The sequence below is a fragment of the Cygnus atratus genome, chromosome 2, assembly GCF_013377495.2.
Source record: "Cygnus atratus isolate AKBS03 ecotype Queensland, Australia chromosome 2, CAtr_DNAZoo_HiC_assembly, whole genome shotgun sequence".
NCBI lineage: Eukaryota > Metazoa > Chordata > Aves > Anseriformes > Anatidae > Cygnus > Cygnus atratus.
In genome coordinates, this window is record NC_066363.1 from 14,686,572 (window position 1) to 14,699,236 (window position 12,665).

At 35.3% G+C, this 12,665-nt stretch overlaps 1 protein-coding gene across 20 annotated transcripts in view; it reads left to right on the forward strand.

The window, feature by feature from the left end:
• PARD3 (par-3 family cell polarity regulator) overlaps positions 1–12,665 on the forward strand; it is a 445,585-nt gene that overhangs the window by 226,400 nt on the left and 206,520 nt on the right. For all 20 annotated transcript variants that reach the window (XM_035545279.2, XM_050708750.1, XM_035545284.2 and 17 more), the window contains 2 exons: positions 8,516–8,641; positions 10,000–10,382. In XM_035545279.2, coding sequence (XP_035401172.1) covers positions 8,516–8,641; positions 10,000–10,382 — 509 coding nt within the window. The remainder of the gene's footprint in view (positions 1–8,515; positions 8,642–9,999; positions 10,383–12,665) is intronic.

Here is a 12,665-nt window from a genome sequence, read left to right on the forward strand (position 1 = left end):
AGGCTCTGCTTAAAATGAGTTGGAATTGCAGGGTTGTCGTGTGATCCCATGGGAAACTGAACTATAAGGATGTTTCCTTTTGGACTCTTACAAATTATAAATCTGCTCCTTTAGTTCAGGTGGATATTTAGGCAACATTTCCCCACTGACTGTTTATAGCCACATGTTCAAAAAGAGCAACAGTCTAAACCCAAGGCTTCCTGTGTCTGCATTTGATAAGAGTGGAATAAAAACCAATCATCATACTTTTGATATTTAGTATTGTCCCATGTGTTGGCGTTAAAATGAAGTTGCAAAAACAGGTGAAACATTCTGGTTTGGGGGAAGGTGAACCTGTTTGAATTAACTGACAAGCTGGAATGTTTATGAAAAGAGTGCAAAGAAAATCCTCTACTTTAAAAAATCAAATAAAATCATTTTGGGGATCATATTAGTAAACAGTATGCATCATCTCTAATGCTTACTTTGGTAAAGCAGAGATTTGGCATTTAGGTTCCTTAATCAAAACACTAACATAGTCTCAGAAAAATAGCTTAACTTTCATAGTAATTAGTGGTGGGTTTGAAGCTTTTAAGTGTGTTGAAAAAAATATTTATCACAAATATAAGCAAATTTTATTTTGGTGCAGGGTCAGCAAGCACTCTGACCTGGCTTGATGTTTCTGTTCTCACTGCAGATGTCTCCAGCTTCCTCCTTCATTTGGGGACAGCTGTGTGTCTGCTGCTCTAGCGAGCTTTGTCTGCTCTGAACTGAAAAAAATGGTGGGGGGAGATACTTGTGTTCACGTCTTAAATGTGGAGGAGCAGCCAGAGTTGGAGAGGACCTCTCTGCTTCCAGAGCATTTCTCCTATACTTTGTATGTAGTAATGGAAGGAAAAGGAGAGGTCATTGCTCAGTATTGATTATAAACACTGCTGTTGTGCTGCTGCTTTACTGCCAGCTGTACTCAGGTCCCTACATGCTTTCAGTGAGAACAAAGGCATTTTCTCCAGCTGCCTTCTTGCAGCGTGGGGAGGGAAGGGAACACATCTATCTTCAGTTTTGGAGGACTTAGTGGTTTTTTTTTTTTTTCCCCACTGCTGGGCCCCCATCTCTTTTGAACAAATAATAGACACTTGGTTTTACTTTTGCTAGATTCAGAGGGAGAGCAGATGCTTGGCAGGGATGCTCTTCTGCCCACTTCTTTCTCACTCCAGCACATGGCTGCTCTTTGTCCATCCTCTGGCTGCAAAGCCACTTCTCTGTGTTGCACTGAGCAATCTTACTTGAGCAGGGGATCATTAGAAACCTAAATATACAAAACCAAAGTCAATAAAAGACTTTGATCAGCCATGTCAAAAAAGATCAGATGTATCATATAACCTAGTGTATAGCTTTATACACTGGCCCACCATGTTTCATATTTGTTTGGTGTTCAGTTACAGTTATGCTGTGTTTTCAGTTCTTCCACTTCCTTTCATTCTCTTTTGAAAATGTTACTTTAACAAGCAGTGGTTCTTAAAATGATAATTTATTTTCAAAAGTGTAAAGCCATACCAATACAGTTCTCCTCCTTCCCCTCCAAAAAGCAAACACCCTAAACCTTTAAAAAGTATGTGCCACAACTATGTCTTTCGCTTATATTGAGGAAATATTTGGCTCTTTCATGGTCTTTTGTGGTAGGCTTCAGTTTGGAGTAAAAATCTGTCTTCTGTATTGGCTCATGATTTTGAACAAAATTTGTAAAGATCTCTGCTTCATCTATGGAGATGCTACTGATTATTTCTACTCCTGGAAAAAAAAATATTTTTTCTTAATGAATAAAAAAAACCCTCTCAGCTATTCTCTGGGAAATATACTATTGTTATCCAGACATGGTGAACACTTTCTTTTATGGATATATTTGCCTACTATTCCTCTGTTTTTACCTCTACAAATACATCTGTCCTTTATTGGCCCTTTTGACCATATGCTTTGGGTAACAGTTTGTTCACCTTGTCAAAAGAGAGGAGGGGTTTACATATTCATCACCTTATGGCTGTGAAAATTTTCAAGATAAAAGTTTTGTTTGCAAAATCAGCTTGCACATTTTTATAATGGTATAAGTTCAGTGTTAAGCAGAATATGAGGCATGAAAATGAAAGCAGAAAGAAAGAACAGAATGTGAACAGGAAAGTGTTTACCTAAAGAGAAGAACAAGGAGGAAAAGAATGAGAACAATGAGAGGAAAGCATAAGGGGAAAAAAAATCTAAATCTGTGCAGAATTGCTGTTAGCACCAGTCTGTCCTTCTTATTACAGAAGAAAGGAGGTGCTGAGAGGGGACAGCAAGCACTCAGTCTGTTAAGAATTTAACATTTGAGCAATCCTGACTGATGGCAGAAGTTATGTTGATGCATATTATAGCATGATTTACAGTTATATGGCCTCTTCTACTTTTATGAGACTTTGGAATTTTTTTGAGCTCTAAACCCTTGCTGCACTTCTGAAATGCTGCCATCTCTTTCTTTGGGAGGAGGTTCAACTGACACAAGGAATAGATGAGATAACATCAGAAATCTCTGTGAATAGCAGTGGGAAAAGCCCCATAGTCCCAAGACTACTGTGAAGTTTGTGTTATTGGAACAGAAAAGGATTTTAATATTCACCTGAAAAAAACTGTGAAAGAACTTCCCATAATAAATAGCACACATATTATTTGATGCAGAGCTGTGAATTTGTGGGGCTTTGCCTGCTGTCCTTCCTATCAAAACATGCCATGGAATCCATGATAAAATCTAAAACCTGGCAGCTAAAAATATTTAGTCTGTGTTTTTAGATTATATATCCTAAATGTCCTAAAAATATTAAAGAAGTCACAGAAGGATGAGAAAACTGAGACTGCATTTTCTTACTTTTTGCTAGTTTATATTACAAATTTAACAGATTTTATTTTAAAAAAAAAAGTTTCATAATAAAACTTCATGTATACACAATCCCTGTGCTAGAAAATTCTTACACATTTTTCTGCTCTGTGGGTTTTTGATTTTTATTTATTTTTTTGCTTTTAGTAGAAGTGCCCTTTACTGTCTAGAACTTATGAAGCAGTTTGTATTTCACTGTAAAAGTTTTATTCTTTTCCTCAAGACACAAAAACCCTGAAGTCACATCTAATGCCTATTGTCTATGCTGAGATTCCTTAATATTGCCTTCAAGGTGACATTCTAACAATCACGTTGTATTTGATCATCTAGTAGGTATGTGTTACCCGCATCTCCATTTATTCCTCTTCTGCATTTACAGCCTTTTAAGTCTCAGAAGTAGCTATGGTTTTCATATGCATTGGGAAAAGATTCCAATGGAGTGAATGTACCATTCCTTCATTCTTTTAGCTGAATTCAAGGCTTTCTTTGTCTGATCTCATCCTTTTAAAAGTTGTATAAACTTAATTTGAAGTATTGTTCAAACTAAGAAGCTGAGGAATAGTTGCCAAAGATAGGAAATTGGTCCCGGACTTCAGGCATCAAAGCTAACAAAGTTATTTTAATGCCTCTACAGTAGCTCGGTGACATAAATGTTGTATAAAGGAGTTCATGTCCAATTTAGCATTGATCAGCCATGATTATTTAACTTAAACAAACAAGCTGATTTGCCTGCTCTGACCTCCTAGTCTCAAGAAATTTGCACCGTGTTTGTGTTCCCGTCAAACATCTCAGAGCTCTTTCATTGTTGCATGGTTTGTGTGAAACTGTTACACATCTGTTTTTGAATCCATCATTATTTTTGCCCCTTAATCTAGTTTTTGCCTTTTCAAGTTAGTGACTTTCATAGACATCTAAATTGGTTATTTTCTCTTCTGCCTGATTTGATTATGTGCGGTTAGTTTGTAGGTAAGAGGTAAATAACTTCAGTGTGTACGTGCAGTGGGCAGTGATGGCTGAATCATAGTCTGGATGCTCGAAGTAATATTTTTATTACTCTCACACTATCTACACTGTCAGTTTTTATTAAGACAAATTATCGTCATTTCCATACAGCTGGGTGGCATGTGGGGAGTTCACAATTTCAAAGAACTACTCAGACAAACTCAGGCAATTTAGACATCAATAAAACACTTGCTGCTTATTTCTAGTTTTATCATTGGTTGTAATTTATACTTAGAACTGAAGCGTTAACTCATGTAGCTGAGTTTATTTTAATTGTATAATTAGAGTAATGAACCTTGTGGAAATACAGTGGTGCAAATGCTAATATAATCTAAGCTGTTTACATTCCCAATTATGTATTTAAAACAAATACAAAGATAGAGCTTTGCACTGTGGTACTGTTTCCCTTTTGTCCCCTTGTCAGCTAATGCTAGTCTAAAACAACACAGGTACCAAATTTCCATTTATAAGTGTTGTTTCTACAGGGTTGCAGACTTGTGGAGTGTTTGCAGAGTGCAGGGGTTCACACAACATCTAACCCCATTCCTGAAGAAGTTATAAGTTAAGATATTTATAACGGAAGAACTTACATCAGAAAACTTGTGGACTGACTTTCACTGATAATATTAAGCAAATACAAATGCACCCGTATATTTGTATGCCACATGGCTGTGTTCAAACAAATATATATGCTCTTCTGTATTTTACAGTAGATTAGTTTATAGGCTGTCAAAATTTATATGCTTTCCTAATGTAGGAAAGGTAATTCTGAAACTGTAGTAGAGCTTACAGCTCCACTTCTCAGAATTAATGGTGGTACCACGTGGCAGGAAAGCAAAATCCAATTAGTGTTTAGGTTATTGCATGTTTGCCATAGCAGGTGTACCCTGTTTATCTGCAGTCACTGCAACAACAAACATGAATCCCTGTAATGCATTTTTTAGAGTAATTTTCCTGCACCTAACCATAATATGCTGAAAAAATTCTGTAGGAAATTGATAGGCTTTTGTTACTAAAATTTTCAGGTATATATGTTTTCTAGGAGTGTTCACCACACTATGCAGAACTGTGTTCAGTAAATTGTTTACAGAACTGTGTCTAAAGGGATCTTTGTTCCATGTGTTTATAAAAAAATAAAAATAAAAATGAAAAGACAGGCACTGTGAAGATCCTGGTTTAAAATTTGACTCAGGCTGTTCATCCAGCTTTGGATCTGTTCTAAGTGTCTTCAGCTTTATGTGCCTTGGTTAGCCTAGCTCTAACATTTGTTAAAAAGAGAAGTCTTCATGAACACCATATGTTGTGTCTGAGATGAGCAATCTTGCATTAGTAGAACTTGTAGCCTTTGTTTAATGAGATTATTTGCAATTTTGACTGGTAGCACATTTATGTGTTACATTATTTTACCATTGGTTAAGATTAGTACAATTTGTACTAGATTTAAGGACTTAGGTGAATTAAAGTAAAAAACAAAAAAACAAAAAAAAAAACATGCATAAAGATGTCTTGCATTAATAATTTTTTAATATTCCTTTAGAATGCAAAACAGTAGGAAGTTGTTTTTCAAGAAAAATGCTATGCAAAAAACAATGCTAGACCACTTGCCTTGTATTCATAAGTACATGAAGATGTTGGGATAAAATAATCATAGAATTTTGTATTTTGTATTATTACTGTAATATTGACTGTAATTGCCATAGTACTGTAGTGTGTGTAGAATGTTTTGATATTTAATACGTTGGTATTTTGATATTTCTGATATTTAACCATATAAGCAAAAGACCTGTTGCTGTTACTGTGTATGCTCTCATGTAACCACTGCATACACCTCCAGATTTTGTATCTGTGGGCATTATAGTGGAACACACCCACATCAGACTACTGCTGGGCATGAAGTGAAAGAAGAGAAAGAGCATACACAGTTGTTCTTTCCTCTTCCCCTCAAATACCGTGGGAGGGTTTCTCTCAAATGTAATACTCAGATTTTTGTATTTGCTTGCTCTTTCCCTGTTAGAGATACCTCTTCAGTAACTTCCCTTTGGGGCTCAAAGACATTGTCTACCCAGAGAAATTCAACAACTCACAAGTGAAAAAGTAGCCAAACTTGTTTTCTAACCATCAGTTTTAAATGTATGAAAACTGAAATTCCGATAAAACTCATGTAGAGAGGGCATACAAGTATTTTTCATTTTCTTAGAGAACTAGAATTACTTATACTATTAACATTCATAAATAGTATTTTTGTTCTTTCTGCAACTAAAAACAGTGTATAAAATTTTATTTTCTAGAATTATTTATGATGATGTAAAAATCTGAGATGGTATTCAACACTTATTAATGAATAGAAGGAAAAAGGGATGGTATGAACATTTTATAAATTTGTTTTGTTTAACTTCTGTGACACTTCCTCATTATTATGAGCAAATTTTAGTATAATAAATGCAGCACAATATGATCATTAAACTATTGTTTGACTGTTGTGGACCTGTAGATTTTTTTTTTTTTCATGCAAACTGTTACAGGAATGTGGGAAAGGCAAACAGGAAAACACCTTAAAATATCTAGATAATACTTCCTAGATTATATCCTAAAAGGTGTTTCACTAGCTAGGTGATCACTAGCTAGGTTTTTGCTTTGGGGAAAACAAACGAAACAAACAAAGGTGTTTTTTTTTTTCTTCTTCTTTTTTTCATTGTAATGGAAGACACAGGGTTGTTGGAAGGAATCTACAAAAGGTGGAACTTTCAATAACCAAAGAATATCAACTTGGGATGGGGAAGGATAGGACTAGACACATACTAGTATCTGTTGTGTTTTTCAAGACTTTTTTTCTGAAATGCTTGTATTCTGGAGAACTGATACTCTAGCTTTATGGAACCTGTCTAATCATTGTGTTTGCCACTGTTATTGTGAAGAGACAGATTGCTAATTGCAACAGCTGGTCTCAAGTTGAGCCCAATCAAAGTTAGCATCAGTGACTGCACCCCAGTGGTTCATCAGGAACAAGTGAGGGCACTGAAGGTTTGTCTCTGATGGGACCTGGACGAGTTGAAGGTTAGGTATAGAGTATGCTAGGTGTTTGCAAAGTATACTGTATCAGTTGGAAACAGAATAGTGTCAGTTAAATGTTAATGCCTGATTCAAACTTCATTTGATGATTTGTGTTGTGAAAATGCTTTATCTTGTTTTTCTCAGTCTGTTTACGTGTATAGATCCTTTCAACTTTGTATCTTATTGTCTCCAGGAAGTTCCAAAGTGGAAATACTAAAAAAAAATAATTAAATATATATTGTTTCTCTTACTCCTTCATCTGGCTTGTAGAAGAAGCAGTATGACTGTTCTGTAAAATAAATGTCTTGCATATGTTGGTGGTAACTTGATAAATGAAGAATTTAAAGTGGAATACTAAGTTAAAGTTAATTTTGCTTTTCTGACCCATTTGATGAAGTGCTCAAGTACATATCTAACTTTCAAGTGCATGAGGAGTCCTTTTAAGCATCACTGACTGCTCGTTTTCTTTGAGGTATGTGTGAACTGAAGTGCTATGTTCACTGTAAGTTTTGTTCTAAAAGGCATATGTGGTCTTGCAATTTCTGCCATGCAGCTAAGGACTTTCCACACCATGCCTTGAAGTGACTTTTTCAAAAGTAATTCTGTTGACTTGGATGCTGTGAATTTGACCCTCTGATATGTCCTATGGGATTTCAGTGTAAAGCTGATTTTAAAACAAACAAACAAACAAATGCAGTGTCGATGCAAGAATAATCCTGAAGACTGAATCCTTCTTCAAACCTAGAGTTCAGGTATAGAAACATCATTTACTTTTCACACAGTCCTATCAGTACCTCAGAAATCCACTCTTCAGGATCCATTTCATAATTTCAGGTTGAACATTTATTTATATTTCCTTTCTATGAATGTCAGTAAGACAACATTGTACATAAGCACTAAGCAGATGTGATCAACTCATTGCATAGAAGCTATCAGATACTAATTGTTTTCAGTCATTACTGAACCAATTCGTTGAAGATAATATGCTGAATTAAAAATGACATTTACGTTTTTAATTTCCTCTTTGCTGTTATGCAAGAAAAGTTGACGTTTACAACAAATGCATTTGGTTCACAAGAAATTCCTGAATCCTCTGTCCATCCCTTCATTATAGGGTGGTTATTACATGAGGTGATCCCACATTTCATTTGCACAGAAGTAGTAGTGATGGCTGTGGTATTCTCTGCTAATTCAGAAATTCAGATCTTAAGTTGAACTTGTTCAACTTTAGTTAACCATCAGAAAAGATGATGGCTGTCAGATGTGCAGTGCTTCACGAAACGAAGTTCTACTCTTCAAATATCTAGGTCTTTTGCAAGAATGAATTTGATATCATCGTGCTGCCTGCTCTTTCTTACTTTTAAATGACATACTTGCTTCACCTAGGGTCTTTGTTTCATGGATAATGGATAGTAATTCAGGTATTGCTTTTAAATTATTTGAAACTTTGGTATCCTACTCCCAGGTAAAGATGGTTTAAAATTTAGTTTATATAGTGATTATGATAAAATATTAAACCAGTAGGATTTTATATGCTGCAAAATGTTAAATCTGTAATCACTCGTAATCTTAATGTTCCAGAACCTTGGGGCTACTAGTAAAGCGGTTGGAAAAAGGTGGAAAAGCTGAACAAGAAAACCTTTTTCGTGAGAATGATTGTATTGTCAGGATTAATGATGGAGACCTTCGGAACAGGAGATTTGAACAGTAAGTTTACTTACTGTTACATTACCATATTTAATTTCTAACACTGCATGATGAAGTCATTTGTGGCAATGTAGTATTTATGAAAAAAATTGTCTAAGCTTGCCTTGGACATTAGTAGTTTTCAATTAGCCAAACTACAAAAATTCAAGATAATTGCTGTCATTAGAATATATACGCTTCTTATTCAATTCATTTTGCCGTGGTTTTGAATGTTACAGACTTTTTCTTCTTTCATTCATAAAGCGTTTGTCATGAAATTCCCACATGATTTTTGCTTTTATACTTGTAATGCATCATGTTCAATATACATGGACAACATGAAGACTTTAACGTTTTAAAAATATTTGTGGTTTTGTACGTGTGAAAACTAAAGGTACTGTATGGAGAATTTTTCTAGAGAAGTTCAAGACATCGTAAATACTTGCTTGGTGGAAGTCTGGAATCGGTAGAATCCTGAGAAGGTGAATCAGAAAGACTTTTAACACTGAAATCAGGTTGTAGTTTACACACAGATAATTAAAAGAGAAAGCAGGAAAGATGTATGCAGAAAACATATGATTTTATAGATGATAACATTGTTCTGAAAACATAAGTATGTTGAGAGCCAGAGGAATATCATTTAGACTGATCGTCCTATACTTTAATATGTATCTGATTTTTTTTTTTTTTTAATTTCTTTAACCTGTATTGGAATATAACCCTTTACCATATGGTAAAAAGCAGATTGTGTCTGCTTGCTCTAAGATTCTGAATCAAAATTTAGGTCTGAAGAGACTTCTTGACTTTGTGTACTTCGCATCATGACCTAGAGCCCAATGCCCATCTGTGCAGGATTAAGCATTTTGTTCCTATTAGTGTTGGGTTCTGAAAGACTACTTATGTACAAAAAGTGAAGTGTAATTTGGATTCTTTTGCAAGACTGCATATACTCTCAGCAAATAAGGAAATACATAGTCTTTGTATAAAGTGTAATTTTCATTTTAATAATTCTGTCGTCACTGTGATTACTGTATCTAAAGAAACAATTATCAAGGTTCAAAGCAAAAGGACACTGTAATCCTGCCACAGAACTGCCTGCCTTTCAAGGCTGTGGTTAAAATTTTTGCTCTTCTGAGTACAGTATTTGGAATGTTAGATTTTAAGCATATTTAACCATTGTGTTACCCTAAGGCAATAAACCTTAGCAAAAAGCAGACAGAGTAGACTAATGAACAGATTCAGGTTTTACAGTTTATGCTTGAGTTTCCGCAATGTGTCTGTCAGCTCATGTTGCTTAATTAACATCAGTAATTATGCTTATAATGTCTTGTAGTATGCCAGTCCTAATTTGCTAATTTTCTGTTCATTTTGAAACCTAGAGCACAGCATATGTTTCGCCAAGCCATGCGTACGCCGTTCATTTGGTTCCATGTGGTCCCTGCAGCAAGTAAGGAGCAGTACGAACAGTTGTCCCAGAGCGAGAAGAACACATACTACTCCAACCGCTTCAGCCCTGATTCCCAGTATACTGACGGCAAAAGTATTCACAATTCTGGACATCTCACGTTACAAAGAATGTCTAGAGCGGGTAACCAGTCCGATCAGACAGAGTCCTACTCACAGCTACCTCATAGTGTGAATTCATCAGGGAAACCACCATCGGGCCTGGTACCATCACCTCAGAAAGTTCTCACCTCCACTGCAAACAGTGGGTATAACACCAAAAAGATAGGGAAGAGGCTCAGTATACAACTGAGAAAAGGTAAGGCACCGGTGCATTTCTCATACATCACGAGGTGTATAGGTGTGCTGTATGAACATGTGTCCAATGCTGTTATGTTAGGCATGGCAGTCTGCAGATGCGATGGATTGGTTATTGAAACACAGGTGCTACTCATTCGTTCTCAGGCCAAATGGTTGTTTTGTCCCCTAAAGCAGTCTTTCCTTGCCTTTGGCATATGCAGTATATTTATAAAAGGCCATTTTAAAGAATGCTTTAACGTTGCTTTCTGTCTCTTAACTAAAAAAGTGAAGTGCCATGAGTGCTACAACTTCTGTTGGCCAAGACCCAGGGAGCGAAGAACTATTTAACTAAAAAAAGTAAATAAGCTAAAGTGGGCTATTTTCTGTACTTTACAGAAAATCATGACTTTATCATGACTTTCAAACTCAGTAGCTGGTTTTGCTGTTAGTTTTTAAAAGTCTGTTGAATTGAGCTGGTAAACTGGAGTTTCTGATTTTCAGCTAATGTATTTTTTTAATCCACTGGGATGTGAAAGTCTTTGTTTAAACAGTAGAGAAGTAATGTGATATTTCCTATCTTGGGCCTTATGCTAATGTAATTCGAATAGGAGTGAGAGACTATTTAAGGGCAGAGAAGAAAGCACTGCCTGCTTCTCTTAACATCTGTATATGTATTTACCACATGTAAATGCATGGGTGCATCTATACTCATGGAATTTTTATGATACTTTAAATGCCCTTAGTGAGGAAAATTGATATTGTTTTATACAGTTACCATCTAGATGCTTTTAAGAATGTTTAAATTATAGTAAAATGGCATCTAGGTACAAATATTTCTTATCTCTTTGTATAATCTTTTAAAAATCTTTTACATGCTGTAAGCTCTATGATATTAAAATGAGCATGTTTAAGGTTAGATATAATTTGGTCTCTAGGAACAAGAACATTATTTACATTACACAGCAAAAAATTTACCTGTTTGACAACATTCTCCGTGAACTTGAAATATTTTCCCCTTAGGAAATTTTATCTGCTTACTGTTAATAATTCTTATTATTTTTTTATAGGAAGGTACCAAAGGCAGTGCACTGAATGGTAGATATTTTAGTTTCACAGGTGCCAGGCTACTTGTCACATTACCATAATGCTTTCTTTTCTATGAACTTCACATGAACCACCAGATTGCTTCTTTCTGGTTGCTGAATTTTAAGCTCTACAAACTTAGATGACATAAGGTTGAGTTGACAGTTTGCTTCTGTTGTTGATGCTCCTTCAAGAAATACTTGAGGCCATCAGCTCAAATCAGCCTGCTTGGAAAAACTTACTGCTATTGGCTGAGTAAGGAGTTACTGTGCTTACACATAAGTTCTCAGACACTGCAGTGATTTTTACCTATTTTTTGGTGTCTACTGTCATTTGGACATTATGTAAAATACGTCTTAGCCGGGAGTGTAAATACATATTACATATAATTTAAAAGCAACAACAAATGAATATGGAATATGGAAAAACAATATTTTTGCATAAAATGTGTGACATAGATGATAAGAAAATGTAATTTTGATATATTATGGATTCTTTGATTGTGACATGAGTTTACATTTTGGTCCTCTTGCACTGGATACTATTTCATGAATAATCTCCCCATTTCTGTAATGTAATTCAGCTTTACTAGCACCAGTACTTCAGGTGGTTTTGGAGAGGAGGCGATGCATGCTACCTGTTGAAGTGACCTATAAGATACTTCAACATCTAGTTCACAACAGAAAAATTTCATGACTCTTTTGCTAATAAAAGCTTTGAAATCCATATCTAAAATATATTTCAGAAGTTTACAGAGAATATTTGCTCTTAACATTGCTTATATGAGAATAATACTTACGCAGAGATGACACCTAGCTCAGATTATAGAGAGACAGACAGAAGCTGTTTAGTGTTCTGTATTTTATGTGTGATGATATTAAAAAAATAATCTGTGCATAAAGAAGGATACCTCTTTATCACTGCTGTCCTTCATTTGTTAATTTCCACTGTGAGGAGAGGAGAGGTAAGGCATCCCATTTTGGCTTTCATTTGATCGCTCTGAGAACATACATCTGGAGCAACAAATGAAGCAAAACACTTAAGTATATGCCTAAATTGTTTGTTATAAATACGAGTACAATAGGGATGCTAATCATCTTTGATTATTTCTAATGAACGATGTTGTAATAATACAGGCTTTATGGAAACTTAACAAATGTGCTTTCTTTGTAGCTAACAGACAGCAGTTATTTCACCAATTACCATCATTAAATTAAAA